The 24995-nt window shown below is 34.4% G+C and overlaps 1 protein-coding gene across 3 annotated transcripts in view; it reads right to left on the bottom strand.

The window, feature by feature from the left end:
- Nucleotides 1-24995, bottom strand: part of rasal2 (RAS protein activator like 2) — a 103197-nt gene that overhangs the window by 44570 nt on the left and 33632 nt on the right. For all 3 annotated transcript variants that reach the window (XM_051130640.1, XM_051130622.1, XM_051130631.1), the window contains exons 2-3: nt 7203-7330; nt 6264-6390 (exon numbers count right to left, since the gene is read on the bottom strand). In XM_051130640.1, the coding sequence (XP_050986597.1) occupies nt 6264-6390; nt 7203-7330 (255 nt within the window). The remainder of the gene's footprint in view (nt 1-6263; nt 6391-7202; nt 7331-24995) is intronic.

The raw sequence follows: 24995 nt of genomic DNA, 5'->3' as shown, positions 1-24995 counted from the left end.
AACACGGCTGCACTATTATATTTCACTTATTGTTTAACACTGAAGAAAGACATTTCACCTGTTAAATGCGTGAGAAAGAACAGGAAACGCTCACTGCTGCAGAACAATACAGTGAAATGAATGGGGGAAGTGAGGCAGCTGGATGTACAACTCCATTTATTTATTTTTCTGAGCATTAACACTGTGTTGAATTCCATTGCATACCATAGTTTTAAGATAAATCAAAAAGAATGTCATGAGAAAGAATTTAAATACTGTAATACATTTTCTAAATGAAATATCAGGAGATCCAATGCAGGTAAGAATTAGAGTTCAGCTATATTTTAAATAATCCTAGGATTTAAGCCTTGTTTCTGTGTAAACAAATTTTGCTATAGATTAGTATTTAACTATCTTCTGTGACCTGCTGTTTAAATCAACGAAATAATGATTATTTTTCCACTCAGTATGGGTTGAAGCTACATATAACTATAGCTCACACTGTGAAATGTATCATAGCAACAAGTCTGGCAAGGAAATATTTGCAATTTCATTCTCCCAGCATGCCGAAGTCGCACAATATGGTCACTGCCGACTGACACCACTGCTGACTGTTTTAGATCACATTTTGAACTCTTCAGGTATTTGAACTGTCATCGCTGAATGCATACTTAATTACAAACTATTTTTAATGTTATGCACATAGCTGAGCCGATTCAGTAAATCACAGCCAGATTAAACTTTATAGACTCATGCAAGATGATTGCTCTGAGACAAACGACTCTCAAGTTTCTGTCTCACTGAAAAAGCTTTTATAGAGGTCAAAGCAACTGCACTCCAAGCCTATAACTAAGTATTTGGGGTTACTTTATAGGGGAGTCCGTGAGGTGCGGGAATACTACAGAATCCTGATACTTTAGGGAATAAGAGAGGAGTGCTTGGTGATGATCATATTCAAATTTCAGCCTTTTAATTTGCTAGGAAAGCTTGTATATTCTAGGCTACACTGGGGTGAAATTTTATAACCCTAAATGCCCAGCACTTACACTTCATCATGATTTTTAGAAACAGTGGCTTCCTAAAACACATTTAAGCAGAACAATGCATCATCAGATGATGGTCTCAAGATCACAATTAAGTGCCAGAAAAAGACCAAATGCAGTGCATTATGCAAATATTACAATGGTTTTAACCTTAAATTCAATATAAAGAGAAACTGTAACTCAAAACACTTCATTACATTGCATCATTCAACTGGCCAAAGTAAACAAGTAGAATTATGCGCATTTATAATGCACTGAGAAAATTGTAAGAAAGAGCTGGTAATAATAGTCCTATAATGGCTATCCGGATAGATCTGATACATATAGCCTTTTCATTCCATCTTCCAACAAGCATAACAACGATATTCTACTGTCAACAACCTAGTAGCAGTTTTTCTTGCCCTAAATACGCCAGGAAGTTCTTTTGATCTGTCTCGCCCACCACGTAAAATGTGAATTTCTCAGGACAGCATGCCCCATGACACTGCTCACTGAACTATTTTCATCTTTTTATTTGTTTCAATAAAACGGTAAAATATGTTCCACAAAGACCTTGAGGGGAAAACACAGACTTGGGGACCGATATTAGTGGATTCTGTAAAGCTGAGTCATCTTCCTTGCCTCAATGTATAAATAGCAAAATCAATTGCACATATTCTTTAGTGCAACAACAGAATGAGATGCATTTTATCCACCAAAATGGATCTCCACTATTCTATTTTACTCTCGATTAAGTGCTTTATTACTACTAACAGTGGATAAAGAGTACGTTTGGATGCTATTTCAAATATTGCATTTTTTTTAGGGATTGTTAACCGAAAAATGAAAATTGCCATTATTTACTCAAACTCATTTAGTTTCAAATGTGTAAAAGAAGATATTTTAAAGGAGACCTATTATGGCCCTTTTTACAAGACGTAATATAAGTCTCAGGTGTCCCCAGAATGTATCTGTGAAGTTTTAGCTCACAGTACCCCACAGTTAATTTATTATATAATTTTGAAAATGCCTATTTTGAGTGGAAGCAGAAACATGTTTTTGTCCATGTCTCTTTAAAAGCAAATGAGCTGCTTCTCTCTGCCCCCTTTTCCAGAATAGGTCTGTGCCTTTACAGTTCCTAGCTCAGATACTCAGCTAAAAAACATCTCTTTGGTTTTGATTATCATGTAAATAGGGTTTTTTGAGCACATGCAGAGAAGGTGGCTGTCACACAGCATGTGAGTACTAAACTAAGGCTACTTTTACACAAGCGCATTTTCATTTTAAAACGTATAACTTTGCTCCTGTTGCCCCTGTTGTTTACACTACTCCAGCATTTTCAACCCTTGAAAATGGCAACTTTCAAAAACACTGCAGACTGTGTTTTAGTTTGTAAACTCCTGGGTTGCATTTCAGGCTACGTTTTACACTAGTGCGTTTTTGTTTAAAACACATAACTTCTGCTACAGTTACACCTGTCGTTTACACTACTCTGGCGTTTTCGACCCTCAAAAATGAAGACTTTCGAAAATGCTGCAGACCCTGTTTTAGTTTGAATACTCTGGGGTTGTGTTTCAGCGTACGTTTACACTAGTCTGTTTTCGTTTTAAAACATATAACTTTTGCTATGGTTACACTTGTCGTTTACACTACTCCAGCATTTTCAACCCTCAAAAATTCTGCAGACCCTGTTTTAGTTGGAAAACTCCAGGGTTACATTATAGTGTAAACAGACCAAAACTGAGACTTTTGATGGTGTAGGCAGCCTGAATGGTCATGTGACATTCGTTTTCAGCTGTGTAGTGTAGACTGAGATCTACACTAACGCACAAATGCCAGTGTAGACTAGGATTCGTTTTCATTTAGAAATGACGCACTAGTGCAAACAGGGCCTAAGTTCTCTTTCACGTCTTATTGCGTTTAAACTGTCAAATACGAGTTACGAAAACAGTCAGTTATGTCTGTGAAGCTAAACAGCGGTGAAAGAAATCGCATGTTTATATTAGATCTTTGTGGCAGCAGCATAATACACAGTAAATAAATCAATAAATCCACTGCTGTCTTGTCTCCTCCGAGGCTGAGACTCTAAATAGTGTTCTGTGCTTGTCTATGCAGCCAATGACAGAACAGTTAGCATGCTTTGCTTGAATTTTTGCCATGGCTGAACTGATACACTGTTGTTGCTTGCTGTGGGTGGAAACGTGCATATTTAGGGGGTAATATTATAATAAGATGCCATTTCTACGTCACGAGAGGAGCAAAATCTGAGTGGCTCATTTTTTCACAAGGTTTAGCAAAAAAATTTACTGGGATGTTCTTTTTCACATTTTATGGGATGGTAGATGAATCTGGGATCCAAGTACAGCACTTAAACATGGAAAAAGTCTGATTTTCATGATAGGTCACCTTTAAACCAGATTTTCTCCTTGTTACAATACTACAAATGTGTGGAAACAGAATCTACAATCCAAACTTACTTTCAAGTACAAAAATAACTCTGTTTGCTATGTGAAAAGTCAGAACCTCATTGTCTTGACAACCGTGAGAAAGACAGAGCTGGAGCTTCAATAAGTGACATATCCCTCCTCATAGCAACAAAAGAAAAACTAAGTATGATTCACCGATCAAAACCATACAAACAGAAAACCACATATGATCTGACTAAATTTTTTGTAGCTGTGACTCTAACAGCCTCTAGAGACTCAACCTGTTCTGAATGGCCATAGAAATCCTGGACTCTCCCTCACCACCCTGGCTGCGGAGTGTCTCATTGTCAAACAGCGCGAACATTAACATATAAATAACTCTCTTCTCTCGCTCTCTGAATCCGTGGCGGTGCAGCTTAGGAGGGTCTGGAGAATGAATGACTCTCTTAGTCACAGAGATTTGTGCATTTCTCTGACCGCTGCCTTTAGCAACCGGCCCACCGGGTCAGTGTCCGCACCCCCGCACGTACTGGCGCTGAATGCGAGACCAGTGAGAGGGCAGCTTCAGTTATTGCCCCCCTAGGCCTGGGAGGGAACAAAACACTGTCCCAGAGAGAAAGAGAGAGAAAACGAACACAGTAACAACAGTGAGTCTTGTTTCACAAAATTACATTCCTCCATACTCCTCCTCGCACAAGCTTGCCCGGGCTACGGAGGTCGCGGGATCAAACATACCAAAACGTACCAAAGTTACTCAAACATAACGAATCATTATGAGAAAAAGGTGCGGATGTGAGGTGAATCAGATGATTAACCTGCTTTCAGAACATCTTGAACTTTGAAAATTCGGGATAGGGAGCGTCCATCTGAGTCAGTTCAGATTAAAGGGATAGTTTAGCCAAAAATGAACATTTTGTCATCATTTATTTAATCTCTTGCCATTAAAAACTTTCTTTTGAACACAAAATAAGACTTTTGAAAAATGTCCAAATGTTGTTTTGGACCCCATTGACTATCATCATATAAACAAAAACATTCTTCAGAATATCTTATTTTGTTTGTCACATATTGAAACAAAGAGGGCGGTTTGTATGCATGCAAATAATTATGCATTTGATACTGCTGCACAACTGATCTTTGTTTTGTGAAATATTTTGCAGTTTTTAGCATGCATATTTTTCGCCCCCAATCTGGTGTTTTTCTCCAAGCCCAGCCTGCGGTGTTGTGGTTAAATCCACTGCTTTGTTATCCTGATCCTCCGTGCTTGTGGCAATGGATTCTGGTGTTAGAAATGCACCTACTGACGTGATTTTCGTTCATGATTCACCTCATGCTCTGCTTGCTAGCGCACAAATTCGTATGCTATAAGCTGCAATGTGAGCATGGCTGCTTAACAACATCTTAAAGCTACAGTAAATGCAAAAAGAGTGGCATTTGATCCCACAGTATAAGCTTCATCTTTGAAATCCTATAGACCGAGCAAAAAAGCTTCTGCCAGAAGTAACTAGGGGTCCTGTTACGGTTTGTATCAGCGTTTACACATCTTTTGAACAATGGCATTTCTAATTGTTGGTGATTTGTGGATAAGGATGATCAAAATTATTTTTAAGAGAATGCAAAAAAGTTTCTAGTGGTTAAAAACATTTGACTGAGGCTGAGGATAACTAAAAACAAATATATTTAGAATACAAATTAAACCAATAAAATTATAGCTTACAGCTTAAGATATCTGATATTATTATTTATTTTTTTTTTTTACTATTTTTGTACATTAAAAATATTTTTTAATGGTACAGTGAATATTGTCATCACAATATTGACCGAAAACCTGAAAGACACTTTATTTGCTTAAAAATTACATTTAATGCTATTATTAAATTAATAGCTTAAGCTGATAATTATTTTGATCTTATGTGTCCGATAACTGATACATGGATGATATAAAATTCAAAATTATTTTGTTTTATAAAATGTAAAAATTACACTTGATTTTTTTTAATGCTACAGTAATGTTTTTAATTAAAAATAAATAAATAAATAAATAAAACATGAAAATCTTTATTTGTTTAAAATGACTTTGAACTGTTATTATAACTGTTATTAAATATTATTAACGTTAAATTAAAAATAAAATTTTAGTGTTAGGTAATCTTAAATGTAAAAATAGGTGGAAATGAGAACAACAAACAAACAACACTTACACTACCAGTCAACAGTAAGATTTTTAATGTTTTTTAAAGAAGACTGCTCACCAAGCCTGCATTTATCTGCTCCAAAGTACAGCAAAAACAGTAAAATTTTGAAATGTTTTTACTATTTACAATAGCTGTTTTCTATTTGAATATATTTTTAAATGTAATTTATTCCTGTGATTTCAAAGCTGAATTTTTAGTATCATTACTCCAGTCACATGATCCTTCAGAAATCATTCTAATATTCTGATTTTCTGATCAAAAAACTTTGTCAGAAGTTCAAGTTCAGAAGAATCACTTTCACTATCACTTCTGACCAATTTAAAGCATCCATGCTAAATAAAAGTATCATTTCTATCATTCATTTTCTAAAATATATTCAAACAGAAAACCTATACTATACTTTAAATCAAATAAATGCAGGATTGGTGAGCAGAAAAGTCTTCTTTAAAAAAAACATTAAAAGTCTTTTGACTGGTAGTGTATAAACATCACTAATGTTTTCTGATAACCCTATCAAAATTCTCCAATATATTCAAATATTCCACGAGGAAGCATCTTGAATATTCCTGTTGTTATTCTGCCTGACAGAGAGCATAAACAGCAGTTTTGCTATCATAACAGAAGCACCACATAAACCTTACCTAACATGGAGGTTCCCTCTGGTGGATACTCTGGGAACTGTCCTTCAGAGGGCACACTGACTGTCCTTCTCAGGCTGCGACCCTTTGATGAGGATGCTGTGGGGCTTTCATGGATCTCAGATGGCACCTGGGAACAAGTCAGAGGTCAGAGGTCAGTGGGTGGAGGTCACAGGGGTATACATTCTAACAGCGGGCCAGAAAGCCCCTTTTCCTGACAGTGCTACTAATTAACTAACCGTTTAAATGTATCTGAAAGCAATCTGTCAATCAGAAACTATTTCAATACACTAAGTAAATTGATTATTCCCTTTCATAACCTCAAGGTGAAATCGGTTGGCCCGCACAACAAGAGTAATGTGCTGGAACTCATTAAAGAAAAGAAAAATCATTAAACTGAAAAATGAGGCTCTTTAACAATCAAGACCAATTTAGATGGGACTAATCTTCCTTAAAGAGACAGTTAAACCAAAAAATGAAAATTCAGTCATTTATTCACCCTCAAGATGTTCTGAACCTGCATGAATTTCATTCTTCTTCTAAACACAAAAGATGATGTTTTGAAGAATGTTGGTAAACAAACAGTTTTTGGTCCCCTTTGACTTCCATAATTTTTTTGAATTTTTGACCATCAACTGTTTATACCCACTATCTTCAAAATATCTTTTATGTTGGTGAGGGTGAGTAAATGATTACAATTTTCAATTTTGAGTGGACTATCCCTTTAAGGAAATCAGGTAAATTTACGTTGTGATTTCATTCGAATCACAAACGTAATAATTGTAACTCAAATGTCTGGAAAACGAATCCCATCCAAATCCAAATTACATCCGCAAGCGACAAAGCACAAGCATCTTCTTTTAACTGTACTTCGCTCTTCATTCTGAGGGAGAGGAAGAGAGAAGAATGAGGGGATAAAGCATAGGGAAGGAGCGCTCTTACCTCTTCCTCCTTGTTGAGCAGGATGAGCTGACTATCGGTCAGGATGCAGTACTTCCTCTCCCAAACGCAGGGCTCCGTGAACGGCGACTGTCCGCAGGAGAAGCGGTGGCTGGGCGGCCCCTTCACATCTGTGCACATAGGACAGAAAAAACACCTTAGAATGGGTTGCCACAGAAAAGGACCACCACAAAAGCAGGCTCTCTTCATGACAGCAGTGATTGTCTTCACACTAAAACTTGGACTGGAGTAACGATTTTAATGAGACTTCCAAAATACGCGGCTACATATTCCCTCACATCTTGCAGAAATAGACAAGGGCCCTCAGAGAGGCACAGATTCTCTTCTCTTCATTTAATCACCAGTTCACATCACAAAAATAGACTCTGGACAATGATGCTGCTCACAAGAAAATGAGTCACGCTGGACTCATTAAACGCTGCTGTGAGCGATTTCTGCATCACTAGCATCATCAAATGGATTTGTAAAAATAACAGTCTCCACAACAGTCCTTCATTGTTAGGACAAACAGCTAGTGCAACAGCTTCAACACTTCTGATTGGGTAATACATACATGCTGCAATCACTCACATATCTGTCAGTTAAACAAAAACAAATCAAGTATACAAGTATAAATCAACTACAGTATGTAGTTTTCACCACTAGAGGGTGCATATTCAAAACAAGCAAAGAAACAAAGGCATAGTTTGATGACGCCACGATGGAGTGTGGAATCATGGGAGTTTTCAGACAAATTCTTCGGTTTTCTAGTATTTTTGTGTATTTGAACCCTTTCCAACAATGACCGCATGATTTTGAGATCCATCTTTTCACACTGAGGACAACTGAGGGCTCATATGCAACTATTACAGCAAGGAAACATGATGCATTAAGAGCCGGGGGTAAAAACTTTTGAACAGACTGTGTACATTTGCCTTATTTTGCCTAAATATCATAATTTTTTCATTTAGTACTACCTTTCAGAAGCGACAGAAGATACTTACATGTTTCTCAGAAGACAAAATAAGTTAAATGTACCCTGATCTTCAAATTCAAAAGTTTTCACCCCCCAGCTCTTAATGCATCATTTTTTCCTTCTGGAGCATCAGTGAGCGTTTAAACCTTCTGTAATAGTTGCATTTAAAACCCTCAGTTGTCATTGTTGGAAATGGTTCAAATACACAAAAAATGCTGTAAAAACCACAGAATTTGTGGGATTTTGTGGGAACTGTTCAGGACAAACAAGGGACTCATGAACAACTATCACTAAACAAAAAAAACAGCTGCAGATCATTCAGGTAACAACACAGTATTAAGAATCAAGCGTTTGTAACTTCTGAACGGGGTCACTTTTATAAATTCAGCTACATCTTTTTTTGTGAAATATCTTATTCAGGTCAGTACTAAAAAAAAACATAACATGCATTTTGTATGATCCCTCTTATTTTGGTAAAATAATTAACATTTTGCAGATTCTGCAAAGTGTATGTAAACTTTTGACTTCAACTGTACATTTGAGTGTGTTGAAAGTTTTGTTATAAAGCTACTCTGTGTATAACAAGGGTGTATGATGTCATTGGCAGATGGGACATTAGTTAAAATTGCTTATTTCTAGCCAAAAAAAAAAAAAAAAAATTATACTACTATTATACTGCACAATATTACAAACAGAAAAACTTAAATGACTTATGAAGCACTACGTCACTTTAATTTGGTTAATTAAATGTTTTATTATTATTATTATTATTATTATTATTATTATTATTATTATTATTATTATATTAATCCCTGGCATATATCTAATATTTTCTTTACCTATGTAAATGCAGATGTTTTTGTTTTTGTTTTTTGTTTTGTACCTTTTTTTACATTTTTTTTTTTCCATAACTGTTGTGAGATGTATATGTTTGTACTAATATGTACATAATTATTTCTCTGGATTTAACATTCTTGGAACATTTAGAATAATGTCAGCAAAATATATAACACTAGTGTTTTTTGAATATTTAAATAAAAAAATAATACATATTGTGCCTTTAAATGTAAAACAGTTGTGTTGCCTAAAATGTTTGTGCAAACAATCAGTTTTTTCACGATTTTTTTGATGAAAAGAAAAATCACAAACAACAGCATTTACTTGAAATGGATTTTTTCATTATATCATTAATGTCAGTTTTAATAAATTTAATATACTCTTATTGAACTAAATTATGAATGTATTCTTTTAAACCTTATTGACCAAACACTTTTACTACGCCACTTATGTTTTGAGTAAAACAGGATATTCAACAAGAAGAAATATGCAAAATAGTATTATTTTAAATAAGAGTTTATCCGGAATTTACTGGATTGCGAAAAGCAGACTATGGTGGGTGGCTAGGAGAGGCTGAAAGAGAAAATGAGATTGTGACTAAGAAAGTGCATTACGTAAACTGATTTCACCTTTTAAGATCTGCAATTGAACTGTACTGCACACTGCTGCCTGTAGAGGGCAGTGCTATACTAGTTTACAATGTCGCACATGTGCTTAAGCAACCACTTGTACAAGATTCAATCTCAGTGGGGGGGAAAAATGACAACAGGAAGCTCATAATTCTTTGCACCTCTCTCAGAGCAAACAAACAAACCCTGTTAGGGGAAACATCTGCTTTTTAAAAGCAAGAACAGGGTGATTAGATGCATTCTAGGTCACCAGTGCATTTTGGAAACGGTCACATCAACGAGTGGAAGCACCCTTCAGAAAACTTTTCTGTCAAAAAGCCTGGCGGTCCTCCTTGTCTATTAATTGATCATTTAGACCTTCCCTAAGCTTCATCAATCAGTTCTGGCTGACAGTTCTGCTGTATGGTTGACCAGATCGAGACACAGAAAGAACACGTCAGGACTCAAGGTCAGAGGTCAGACCGCCCTGATGTCACTCCGGATCAGCCAACTGGGGCAAAAGTGGCCGCGCTTCAGTTTTCCCAGGCCGCATGACTAAATTAACACCACACAGACGCAACAGAAAGTGACGCAATGTGTCTCAAGAGGACGGGTGTAACTGCTGCATCCCTGCTCAGTTTGTTGAACGCAGTCGTCTTGCCCACGACTATTTTCCACACAAGCTATCAGCCTAAAGCAATGCTATGACGAAAATGCACAAGGGAGAAAGAAAAAACACTAGCTCTTTGAACAGCGTGAGATCTGGAGATAAAGCAGACAGAGAACTGATACAAAGATTGAGAAAGAGACGTCTGACCAAAATAGAGACCTAGGAAAAATACAGAAGTTGATGCGAATAGAGTTTGGAGAAGTGGATAAAAGAATGATCAATATTTTTACAGTTTTGATGTAGTTCTTTCAAACGATTAATCGTGAGTAATCACTATTAATTACGATTAATCGCATACTAAGAAGTTTGAGTTTGCCTAATATGTGTGTGTGTAATTATGTATATATAAATAAACACAAATTAATGTATACATTTAAGATAAATAGGTTAGTTAGTTACAAAATAGTTTTATTTATATATAATATAAATTATATAAAATTATAGTAAGTACATATACTTGTAAATATTTCTTAAATATATACATGAATGTTTGTATTTATATATACATAATTACACACAGTACACACATGTATATTAGGCAAACTCAAAATTTATTTTGTATGCGGTTAATTGCGATTACTTGTTTGACAGCCCTATTTTGATGATATCTGATATATGTTTTATTAAATCAGAGAAACCATTTCAGTCGTATAGAGGAAGTAGCTATAGTATATGAAATTGTTTATAGTAAAAGGATTTTTTTTTAAAGTATTAAAACTAAAGCAAATTATACTTAATTTTAATTTATATGCACCAACACCTTTTTTTTTTTTTTTTTTTACTTACACCATGACTCAATTTTTATTCTTTTTTTGTTCTTTTATTCAGCAAGGATGCAATAGTTTGATCAAAAGTGTCAGCAATGGAGCGTCTTGAAATGGATAAAATAAATGGAAAATATATTCATAATTTTTATGATATTTGATATAAATCAATGTATTTTTTTCTGGCTTTTTTTTCTTTTAAATCAGAGAAACCATTTCAGTTATATAAAGCAAGTTGCTATAGTAGATTAAAATCTTTATTGTAAAAAGATTTTTTTTAAAAGTGCTAAAAATTAAGCAAATTATATTTAATAATTTTAATTTATATGCACCAACAGCATTTTTTTTTTTACTTACATCATGATTCAATTTTTTTTCAGCAAGAATGCAAAAGTTTGATCAAAAGTATCAGTAATAGAGCAGAGCGAAATGGATAAAATAAATGGTCAATATTTTCATAGCTTTGATAATATTTAATATAAATCTATGCATTTTCTTTTCTTTTTGTTTTTTTTTAATCAGAGAAATCATTTCAGTCGCACAGAGCAAGTTGCTATGGTAGATTTTAAATGTAAAATGTTTATTTTAAAAAGGTAAAAAAACTGAGTTAAAAATAAAGCAAATTATGCACCATCAGGTTTTTTTTTTTTTTTTTTTTTTTACACTATGATTCCAAATTTGTATTTTTATTCTTTTATTTAGCAAGGATGCAATAGTTTGATCAAAAGTGTCAGCAATAGTAAAATGGATAAAATAAATGGTCAATATTTCATATTTTGGTGATATTCGATATAAATCAATGTATTTTTTCTGCTTTTTCTGCTTTTTTTTTTTTTTTTTTTAATCAGAGAAACCATTTCAGTCATATAGAGCAAGTTGCTATAGTAGAGTTAAAATGTTTATTGTATAAAGATTAAAAAACAGCAAATTCCATTTAATAATTGTAATTTATATGCACAAACAGCATTTTTTTAACTTTTTTTTTAATTATTTTATTCATGAAGAATGCAGTAGTTGCAAGAATGTAAAAGTGTCAGTAACAGAAATTGCTAAAAGCAAAAGCTCAATATTTTCATAGATTTGGTGATGTTTGATTTAAATTTATGTCTTTTTCTGGTATTTTTTCTTTTTTAAATCAGAGAAACAATTTCAGTCATATAGAGCAAGTTGCTATAGTAGATTTAAAATTCATATCATAAAAAGGTTAAAAAAAAGAGCTAAAAATAAAGCTAATCATATTTAATCATTTTAATTTATATGCACAACCAGCATTTTTTTTTAACTTGCACTATGAGTAAAAATTCTTCTCTTCTTTTTTATTTTTTATTTAGCAAGGATGCAATAGTTTGATTTACAATAGTAATGCAATAGTTTGTTACAAAAATTTTCTATTTCAGATAAATGCTAAACTCTCCATTTTATTCTATATATATATATATATATATATATATATATATACATATACATACACACACACACACACACACACAATAGTAAATAATATTTAATATTACTGGTGAGTAAAATAAAATAAAAAGAAAGTTAATGCATAAAAATTCAAGAAATTATCTTTGTTTGTTTTTTTATTTGATTTAGAAATGAATCAAAGTTGCCAACTCGTTTAATGTAGTGTTTGCTATTAAATCTTAACTCAGAAATGTTAGTAAGATTAAGTTGACTTCCTATCCACTTACATTTTAGGGAAAAATCAGCTTAGACAAACTGCCACTGATCATCTTTATTTGTCCATGGAAAAACTTGAATGACTCATGAATGACATGAGGTTGATTAAATGATTACATAAATAGAACTTTTGGTTGAATTATCCCTTGAATGGCATTTGCAATGTTACTTAATGTTACATCACCAGACAGTGATCATCATAAATATAATGTGACTACTGATAATACCGCCCATCCCTAGGTGTGAACAAAAGAGGCTGGGAGAGATCAAGCTCAACACGGACAACGACGCAAACAGTTCTTCTATTTACTGCTCTGCAAACAAGCATACAACTGTGTAAACAGACATGCTTTAATGGGTGTTTGGATAAGTGCTGGAAGGCAAACGAGGGAGACTGGCAGCGCTCCACTCAAGGCGGCCGCGGAAAGATGGAGGTGAAATGTGTGGGAGTGGAGGATCCCGTCCAATCTAAAGCCTGTCTGTTCGAGACGACAGCTCGCGCTCAGCGGCACAGTGGTGGCATATAACATATGGACGGGTGAGATAAAGCGACTTCTCCAGAGATCTCATATGCCATTAAGAAACGTGTGAAGCTGTTGGGAAAGCAGTTGACAACTCCATCTGATGGAACACAATATCTTCCATAATTATCTACGCGTATTGAGACTCTCCAGGCACGAGAGATTCGAAAATAACCCTGCTCAATAACACCAATATTTGCATTACAAACGTGTAAATTGTGTGCCACCAGCATCTGAATTTCCAAAATACTTGTCTATTTTAAATCACTGTGTATCAGTGTTATTTAAACCTCATCAGCCGGCATCATCCGCTGACTGTCAATGCGGCAGCGAAGGAGATTTATTTCAGGAATTTTAATTGCATCCCGTACAGATTCACTGCCTCGGCATTCAGGCTTCACCTGCGCCTGTTCGTACCAGCTATGTGCAAATCACGGCTTCTCTCTGGGGAGAGTGAAAGGCCAGCGAACATTGAGGATCTCAGATCTCTCAAAACCAGCAGATGGAAAAGCCTCTCAAAGGCCTTTATTCTCGCCACTGGAAAGAACTCAATAGTGTTTTCAGAGCTGAGAATTCTCATTTACATCTCACTCAATTAGTCTTGATTGCATAAGGAAGGCTATACATTGCTGATTCATTTATTTCACTTAATGTGCAGGCATGTTATGCAGAAGAATGACAACTATTTAAAACCTTAAGAAAACCTGGGTTAAACTAATTCTCTGTAAAATGCAACATACCAGTTTGCCTGTAAACCACAGGTGTCTGTACAGTAATTTAATAGAAGTTGTTGCAATTGCATTTGGGGTACAAATAGATTTTAAAGAAATATATTTATTTGTATACAATATGCAAAAGAGACTTCAATTGTAGCTTAGTGAGAATTCAGCTTCCTGAGCATAAGTAAAATAAATTTATTTTTATATGTCTTTTTTAATGAACTTTCAAAGCCTGGGAATTTATATTTTTACAAAATGTACTATTATTTGTAGGTTTTCCAACAACTAAAAATGAAAAAAAATTTATAATTTTACTTCTATTTTACTTTTTTTTTTTTAAACAGGGTTAAAGTATGGAAGCCTGTTTCCTCACTGAATAAAAAAAGGTAATTGCGCACCAAATAAAAAAATAAAAAAAAAAAAAAACTTTTTTTTTAAAGTGTAAATCTTGCAATTTTGAAATATAAAATCAATTGTGAGTTATAAACTCCAATTCTGAGGGGCAAAAAAAACTGATATGTTTATATTTCACAATTCTGACTTTATAACTCGCAATTGCGAATTCTGACTTTTTTCTGAGAATCGCTAGTTCATGTCTAGCAATTTTGAGTAAAATAATAAAATAATTCTCCAAACTGCGACTTTAGTTTTCACAACTGAGTTCATATCATGTAATTTTAGGAAAAAAAATTCTGAATTGCGAGTTTATATCATACAATTCAGGTGAAAAAAGTCATAAACCTGTGTTTATATGTAATTCAGAAAAAATGCGAGTTTATATCATGTAATTCTAAGGAACAAAGTCAAAATTGTGAGTTTATATCAATTTTGGGAAAAAGTCAGAAATTTGAGTTTATATCACAATTCTGGAAAAAAAAAAAAAAATTAAATGTGAATTTATATCATACAATTCTAAGGAAAAAAGTCAGAAATGTGAGTTTATATCACGCAATTTTGGAAAAAGTCAGAAATGAGAGTTTATATCACGTAATTCTGGCAGAAATTTGAGTTTATGTTATGCAATTCAAGAGAAAAAAAAAAAAATGTCAGAAACATTTAAATCATGCAAGTCAGAATTGTTAGTTTATATCATGCAATTCTAAGAAAAAAATTAAAAAAAAAAAAAAATTAAGAAACACATAATAGAGGTCGACCGATATTGGATTTTACCGATAACTAGGTTGGACCACACTGGCCGACTGGCTGATTAATCAACCCATAGTTTTTAAAAAAAAAAAAAAAAAAGTGCCCACAGTATTGAAATCGCATACATATGGATATTGTGTACTTTCACAATTCGCCTGCTTTGACTCTAGAATATTTGTGGTTATCTAATCAAAACATAAAAATATGTTAGTCACACAACGGGCAAAAGTGCAGCGCTACATCTAGAAGAACTCACAGCTATCCGGTGTCACACACACTGGACGCGCGCGATCAATTCAAGTGGCGGTCTACAAGACTTTATTTGATCACCAAACGGGCAAAAGTATACTGCTGTCCTTTCTCCACTAATGCAGCATCTAGTCAAATTCATTGCATGCAGTTCTGAGAAAAAAAGTCAGAAAAGCGAGTTTATCTCAAGTTATATTAAGTCATGTAAATTAATTAAATTGTCCATGTGCCTTTTCTTTATAGATTTTTTTTTCTAGTTATGCAAGGTCTAAATCATTCTTTTAAATTAAAACTATTTCTCTATGTGGATGGACAAAGTAACAGCAAAATATACTAGAGAGTCGCTAGTCCACTGAGAAGGCAAAACATTTAACACTTGCTCAGAAACCTAATTACTGTGAACTCCTGATAAATATAGCAGCAGTATATAAAGCCCCCTCCCTGAGGTGATCGGGCATGGGAACATTTAGCAAAGTGTGAATATGTCATCTGAAATCTAGCGTGCAAATTACATCTGTCCTGACAGAGTCCTTGAAAAAGTCCTTTTACATAACCTCTGCAAAAACTCATTTTTAACAAAATTGTTATTTCTGCTGAGTTCAGCGTGTCCATCATCCTCAGCCTAACTCATCTTTCACTCCAAATATCCTCTAGATCGAAGTGCAGCGTCAGCAATGACAGAGTACACGCAAAGGATGTTACCCAACATGCTCTGTGAGGGGAACGGCAGCTACTAACAGATACCAATCATCGGTTAAAATGTCAAGATACATAAAAAAAAAAATGCACAAAAGTCAGTATATCTCTCTATAAATAAATGTATTGCCATAGTATTTCATAAGAAAGACATGAACAGTGTACCAGAAAGAACAAACACTCATTTCTCTGGAAGGGAAATGCAACCACAGAACTAAAGGCTAGATCAGGTGACCTCTGTGGGGAAACACGACCGATAAACACAAATGAAGCCTTCCCTTTTAATAGAGATGTGCAAAACGATATATTTTCAAAATAACTTGTGAGCTGTCTGAAAGACTAGTCGACTAATCTGTATTAAGGTAGCCCTGTAAAATAAGGCTGGTTTAGGTTTACCTGACCCCAATTAGACAAGCTTCTTAGGGGAGGTGTATTGTAGCAGCTAGAAGCAGCACAAAAGAATAAAGGTCTCAAGACTTGTTTTGAAAAGTTTTCAACTTTTAACTTGATGCACCATATTAAAAATGCAACGTCTGGGATGGGAAAAAAAAGGTGTGAGACGTGGTGCAACAGCCAAAAATGTCTGTATAAATGTGCATGGCTGTAGCAGTGGTGCTTAAAAGTAATTCAAAGACACTTTTAGAGACAAAAAAGAAGAAGATACAAATAACTTCAATAAATAACACTATTATTATTCTAAGTATTATTAACATTAACATTAACATTATTATTATTATTATTATTATTATTATCATTAATATGATTATTATTAATATTATTATTAAAATAATATATAATAATATAAATTATTAATATATGGCAAATAATAATGATAAATAAAGAATAACAGAATAATAAATAAAGATTATTTAAAATTAAATTAGAAATATAAATATATGGGAAGTAAAAAAAAAACACCACCAACAAGAATAATGATAATTACTACATGTATTATTATTAATATTATTATCATATTAGTAATAATAATAAACAAAGAATAATAGAATAAATACATTTTTAAATTAAATTAAAAATATTAATATATGAAAAGTACAAAACACCACAAACAAAAATAATAATAAATTACGACATTTCTTCTTCTTATTATTATTATTATTATTAATAATAATAATAATAATAATAATAATAATAATAATAATATACTGAAAGTACAATACACCACCAATAAAATTAAATAAAAAATAAATTAAAAAATAAAATAAAGCAAACTACAAAGCACCACAAACAAGAATAATAATAAATACATTATTAAATTAAATAATGAAATTAAATCATTAACTTTAATTAACATTAATTAAATTAATTAATATATGGAAAGTAAAAAATGGTACGAATAATAAGAAATAAATGACTACATTTATTATTATTATTATTATTTTGTATAATATTTTATTTTATATTATTATTATTATTATTATTATATTATCATTATTTTGTACTATGGACAGTACAAAACAGCTAAGAAACATTCAGTTTTAAAACATTACATATAACATTTAAATCATGAATGTATTTAATAATTAATGACTAAATTATAGATACAAATTTTTTACATTTTAAAAATGTATTAATGATAACAATATAATAATGATATAAAAAAATTAACTGTTACTAGTTTAGCTGTAACTAGTCAACCCCTGTGACCTATTCCTACGACTACAAAACAAAAAAGAAAAACAAAACAAAAAAAGAGATTTTTGGAGATACACACTGAGCTGTGAGGGCAATTCTTTTAACAGCAGTGAGCCGTGGTGTGTAGAGAGACACCTGGGCTCCAGAAAGGGAGTAATAAGACTGTAACCATGTGGGTGTCCTAGACATAGTCCTGTGTGCTCCCATATGTTTGTTTGTGCAGCAGCACAGCTTGAAAACAATTACTTCAGGGTGGCTGCAGCTGATCCAAAAAGCTGCCAGTTTGTGACCCCGTAATGGAACTGGAGCCCACAAATAGCACTCACCCAAGAGGTCAGCAAAGGTTCAAACAGACTAGCAGGAAGTGAGCGTTCACGTGTTAGATTCAAGCTCCATCTGTGATACAGGATGATGATGTGATATCATCATTTTTGTGAGACAACATTTGAGGCAACATTTAAGCAATAAGGCATGTGTTGACTCTGTGTGAGAATAAAAAGGTAAAACAGATAAGTCAAGTCAGTGTTGCACCAGCATGTGTGGTACACCACAGTTCACACATCATGATGTTTTCAACAGCATCTTGGCACGCAGATATGTCACAACCAGATCAAACATCTGTGAGAAACATATGTGCGACACTGACAGGGACGGGCCTAATGTACATCTCTATGATCACAGACACCCACTGAGGCCCAGACCGGCCTTCCATGTGTCTGATGAAGGGTAATCCTAACCCCTGCAGTCCTGCCTGGAATGTCTTCAGCTGAAGGAGAGGTCATACCACCTGTCCAGGATGAGGTTTCAGACGAGGGAATGCCTGGGACCGCTAATCACCGCCAACACGAAGAAAACTGAACCGCCCCTTGCTTTTAAAACACCACTTTGTCAAGAAACTCAACTCTCCTCAACCAAACAACCTTTTCATACTAGAAACAGTTCACCAAAAACACTATTTGTTTACCCTGATGTTGCTGCAAAACCCCTGACTTAAATTCTTCTGTGGAACGTTAAAAAGTACATTTCTGAAGAATCTTTAAATGCGCAAAAAGCACAATAAAACTGGCCCATATGTCTTGTCTACTAAATTCCAAGTCATGTGAAGTCAAACATTCGGTTAGTAAAATCTACCTTTATACTGTAGCTCTTTAATTAAATACAGTTGAGGTCAAAAGTTTACATAAACCTTGCAGAATCTGCAAAATGATAAGAAGTATTATACAAAATGCATGCTATTTTTGTAGTTAGTAATGACCTCAATAAGATATTTCACATAAAAGATGTTTACATATAGTCGACAAGTGAAAGTAAAAGTTGAATGAAAATGACCCTGTTCAAAAGTTCACATACACTTGATTCTTAATACTGTGTTGTTACCTGAATGATCCACAGCTGTTATTTTTTGATTTGTGATAGTTGTTCATGAGTCCATTGTTTGTCCTGAACAGTTAAACTGTCAGCTGTTCTTCAGAAAAACCCTTCAGGTTCCACAAATTCTTTGGTTTTTCAGCATTTTTGTGTATTTGAACCCTTTCCAACAATGACTGTATGACTTTGAGATTCGTCTTTTCACACTTAGGACAACTGAGGGACTCATATGCAACTATTGCAAAAGGTTCAAATGTTCACTGATGCTTCAGAAGGAAAAGCAATGCATTAAGATGAAAAAAGTCAAATTTTCCAAATATCATTTTTTTTTATTATTTAGTACTGCCCTTCAGAAGCTACAGATACTTACATGTTTCCCAGAAGACAAAATAAGTTACATTCACCCTGATCTTCAAATTCAAAAAGTTTTCACCCCCCGACTCTCAACTATTATTTTCTGTTGTCGACTATCATCTGACTATCATATCATATGTTGTCGTAAACATCTTTTATGTGAAATTACTCAGGTCAGCATTAAATAAATGAAAAAGCATGCATTTTGTATGATCCCTTTTATTTTGCTAAATAATTAACATTTTGCAGATTCTGCAAAGTGCATGTAAACTTTTGACCACAACCGTATGTGAAACAGACATGTATTGAATAAGGCTTGATATCATTTCTGAATAAACTATTCATTTAAATGTTGCAGTTTGTAATTTTATGTATGATTTATAATAGATTTTAAAGAGATAGTTCACCCAAAAATATTCTGTCATTAATTACTCACCTTCATGTCGTTCATCTTCGGAACACAAATTAAGGTATTTTTTATGAAATCAGAGAGCTTTCTGACCCTGCATAGACAGCAATGCAACTGACACGTTCAAGGCCCAGAAAGGTCATCATTAAAATAGTCCATGTGACATCAGTGGTTCAACCGTAATTTTCTGAAGCTACAAGTGCGCGAAGAAAACCAAAAAACATGCACACGCATGTATCGTGGTACTGTCCTGAAGAGAAGAAATTGTTGAATACAGTCATTATTTTTGTTTTCTTTGCACACAACAAGTATTTTCGTAGCTTTGTAACATTACAATTGAACCACTGATGTCACATGGACTATTTTAACAATGTCCTAACTACCTTCCTGGGCCTTGAACGTGTCAGTTGCGTTATTGCTGCCTATGCAGTCAAAGACCTCTTGGATTTCATCAAAAATATCTTAATTTGTGTTCGGAAGATTAACGAAGGTCTAACAGGTTTGAAATTAAATGAGGGTGAATAATTAATGACAGAATTTTCATTTTTGGGTGAACTATCCCTATAATCCAACACTAAATAGTGTCAGTAACGTTACACACACACACACACACACACCCCATTATTTTTGGATTGCAAACATGGTTCATACTGTTGAGTGATTCACAAACACTTTATGAGCCACTTTGATTGTTTGAACACAAATGGGACAACATTACTTCTCTGGTGTTTGCTCATGACAAACCACATTATAAAAGTAGTTCAGAGCATACTGCAGATATATGAAGAAAGCAGAAGTGTAATGAAGTAAGGCAACAGGGAAGCATCAGTTGATGCAGAAGTAAAACACGGATGTTGATGGTCTATCACAATTTTACACTGCACAATATTTTCGCCTAACTACACAAATAGAATATTAAACACAAACAGTCAATAATTACACTTATTTAAGCCTCGAGTTCACACACAGATTTTGGTGACCAAAAAAAAAAAATCTGTTTAGTTTAGTAAAACTCTCTGAGATTCACTGTGTGAATGAGCTGTTAGGTGATTCAAACTGAAAACTTATAGTTTGAGACTGATTCATTATGAGACTCGTTAATGAGAACCACTTGTAAGAGTCATTTGTTCACTAATTGCCCTACACTGGTCCAAGTATGTTTGATGGTTGTGTGAAACAAGCTAAAACAACACAATAAAATATATTTTTATTGCCTTTGTTTTACTCTAAAACACTCATTGTTTCCATCAAATTCAAGACATACTGTAAGCTCAGCAAAAACAATTTCTTTCACCAATGGCGCTCAATAAAAAAAGTCAATTGTCCTTGTTTGGTATAATGGAACTGGTTTTGTATAAGAGGGCTATTGATTCCCAACCCTACATTCAATGTACATTAAAAGAATTAGATTACATCACTATTAAGCAGACACTCAAACGTCCACAGTTTAGAAACATGAATTGGCTGATTATACAGGGATCTTTCACTCAAATGAGTCTTTTCATTACATTGGACTTTCATTAGTTTCATATACGTCCCAATGCCAAATTCCCACAGTGCCTGCCAGGTGTGCGCACACCCTGACACACAAACACACAAACAGATCGCAGAAGAGAACAGAAGATGCTTTGTGTCGCTCAGCCGCGAAGGCTGCGGAGCGTCGCCCTCCTGGCCTCTCGTGAGCCAACCTACACAGCGCCCAACCACCTGGTCTCCACAACAACCCTTAAACACAAACAGCCCGTCCAATAACAATGTCTGAGCTCAGAGGCAGGGGCGTGGCCACAGCAGGATGACAATTCATGTGGAAGAACATTAGAGTCAGCACAGGGAAAGTGTGCGTGATGTAGTGTGTATGTAATGGACAGAGAGAGAAAAGAGCGAGGAGGTGTGGTGCAGAAACTGCCCGTATACCCCTGATTGAAGGCTTGTCTAGTGTTATATAAATAGCCCATATGAAACCGTGAGAGAGAGCAAATGTTTCACCACCGTTACCACAAACGAACGGCAGCGCTTAAAAAAAAAAAAGTTTGGTTTCTGTTAAGCACTTCCGCTAAGCCTATAGGCTACATCATACAGCAGTGAGTTGTATGACAAAAATAAACAGCATTTTGTGTAACTGAACCCTTTCCAGCAATGACTGTATGATTTTGAGATCCATCTTTTCACACGGAGGACAACTGAGAGACTCATATGCAACTATTACAGAAGGTTCAAACGCTCACTGATGATCCAGAAGGAAACACAATGCATTAAGAGCCGGGAGATGAAAAGTACTTAATGGAAAAAAAAAAGATATTCAGGCAAAATAGGAAAAATGTGCACATCTTCATTCTGTTCAAAAGTTTTCACCCCCCCGGCTTTTAATGCATAGTTTTTCATTCTGAAGCATCAGTGAGATTTTTAGATCCAACTTTTCACACTGAGGACAACTGAGGGACTCATATGCAACTATTACAGAAGGTTCAAACGCTCACTGATGCTCCAGAATGAAAAACCATGCATTAAGAGCCGGGGGGTGAAAACTTTTGAACAGAATGAAGATGTACGCATTTTTCCTATTTTGCCTAAATATCTTTTTTTTTTTTTTTTTCATTAAGTAGTTCTCACCCCCCGGCTCTTAACGCATCGTGTTTCATTCTGGATCATTAGTGAGCGTTTGAACCTTCTGTAATAGCTGCATATCTGACTGAGTCCCTCAGTTGTCCTCAGTGTGAAAAGATGAATCTAAAAATAAAAAAAATCATACCGTCATTATTAGAAAGGGTTCAAATACACAAAAATGTTGAAAAACCTATGAATTTGTGGAACCTGAAGGATTTTTCCGAAGAAACAGCAGGCAGTTTAACTGTTCAGGACAAACAAGGGACTCATGAACAACTATTACTTTAAAAAAAACAGCTGTGGATCATTCAGGTAACAACACAGTATTAAGAATCAAGTGTATGTAAACTTCTGAACAAAGTCATTTTTATAAATTCATCTATTATTTTGTCCTGTTGACTAAATGCAAATGTCTTATGTGAAATATCTTAGGTCAGTACTAAATAAGAAAATAACATGCATTTTGTATGATCCCTCCTGCTTTGGTAAAATAATACTTAATTTGGTACTTTTTTGTAAGTTAAAAGCAGTGCAAAGCACAGGATTCACATTCTTACAGATCATAATAAGAGATTCAGCGTGAGCCCACTACAGATGCATCCATAGCCATCTCACTCTGGGATGGCAATTCATAAGCCCTTCAAATTAGCAGCTTTAATTGGTGTCTAGGGAGTTTAGGGGAGTTGGGTCCACAGAGAGAGGAAATGACTGCAATTAACAGATTGGGCTATGATTGCAGCTCTGTGAGGATGCGTTTGTGGAGCTTCCAGCTGGAGGAACAAAGTGGGGATGCTTAGGGGAAGTTGTGACTTTGTTTTGACACAGTTGGTTAAGCAGGATGTGATGTGCTGGGACGGGCTAATCAGTAATCTAACAAGGACTGGTCCGGCCTGGGAGGAACAGCTGTTGACTGCAGGGCGAGGTGGGGCAGCGCTGTCCTTTTACCAATGATGACCTCAGAACAAACGAGGCCAGGCACGCTACCATAGAGAAATATAAACACTTTGGGAGTTGGACACTTTTGAGTAAGAAAGCCACTTAGGGCTGGGCAATATGGCAAAAAATATGTAAAGCTTGACTTTTTCCAGAAGGTTTGACCGATTCTCGATTTTGTACTATTTTTAACTAGTCAACTTGAAAATGTGACTACAACATGATTCAAGTAACTTCTTATTTATTAACCCTCAAGTTAAAGAAAATTCTCGTCCAAGTGCACCACAAAGTTTTCAACAGGATGTAAATGTTAAATTAATTGTTAAATATCTTTGCACAAAAGATGCATGAGCTTCAACTACATCTTATACACTTTTTTCTATATTTTCAGAAATAATATATAGAAAATGCTTTAAAAAAAAAATGACTGAAGGTATAACACCAGTAGAATATTATTAACTATAAATCTTTTGTAAAAACAACGAACAGCAGCTTTAAGCCTGTCACCATGATGCAAACACGAAATATCAGACATACAGTAGCAGTTCTTCACAGGTTTTTTTTTATTTGATTGAACTACTTTTCCAGTGTTCTTTTTCTATGCAAACATGGGCGCGTTTGATTGTTGTGCTCATGCATGAAAGGGCATTCTAAAAATGTGGCGGTCAAGTTAAAAGTAGTTCACTCCCATCTTCTTGTATGTTTTTCCTATTCCATTGCCCACATCACATCTTTATCAACACAACTCTTTGTCAACACAAAAGCGCGTTCTGTGTAAATGGCACCTAGTGATATGAGCGCGTCACACGTGAGCAGTTAATTACATGCGCCGACGTGGCTGGATCGGTGTAATTTTTAATGTTCGGCAATATTTCAACTGAAAAAAAACAAACAGATTTTTTTGATTTCTAAAAAATAAAATTGTGGCAAAACATATACATTTGAATTAATCGATAAAATCAGGAAATAAATATATATATATATATATATATATATATATATATATATATATAATAAATAAAAAAATAAATAGCCAGCCCTACGGCCACTGAATAAATTTTTTATTGTGGTGACTTTTCTCAGAATTGCGTGATACAAACCTGCTATTGGGACGTTTTTCTTAGACCTGTGAGAAATAAACTCGAGACTGTGAAATATAAACTATAAATAGCGTGATATAAACTCACAGGGCAGCGCTGTCCTTTTACCAATGATGACCTCAGAACACACAAGGCCAGGCACGCTACCATAGAGAAATATAAACACTTTGGGAGTTGGACACTTTTCAGTAAGAAAGCCACTTAGGGCTGGGCAATATGGCAAAAGTCAGATTTGCAAGTTTTTATCTCATAATTTTGACTTTATAACTCGCAATTGTGAGTTTATATCAAGAAATTATGAGAAAAAAGTCAGAATTGCTAGTTTATATCACAATTCTGACTTTATATCTCAAAAATTTGAGTTCCTATCTCATTAATCTGAGAAAAAAAAAAATCTGAATTGCTAGATGGAAACTTACAATTGCGAGAACCATTTTTTTTGTTTATTCAGTGGTGGAAATTTCATAGCTCAGCCTTAAGCAGGGATGCATGACTTATCGATAACA

Source organism: Labeo rohita, chromosome 2, assembly GCF_022985175.1.
Source record: "Labeo rohita strain BAU-BD-2019 chromosome 2, IGBB_LRoh.1.0, whole genome shotgun sequence".
Taxonomy (NCBI): domain Eukaryota; kingdom Metazoa; phylum Chordata; class Actinopteri; order Cypriniformes; family Cyprinidae; genus Labeo; species Labeo rohita.
This window is presented reverse-complemented; position numbering and strand designations above follow the sequence as displayed.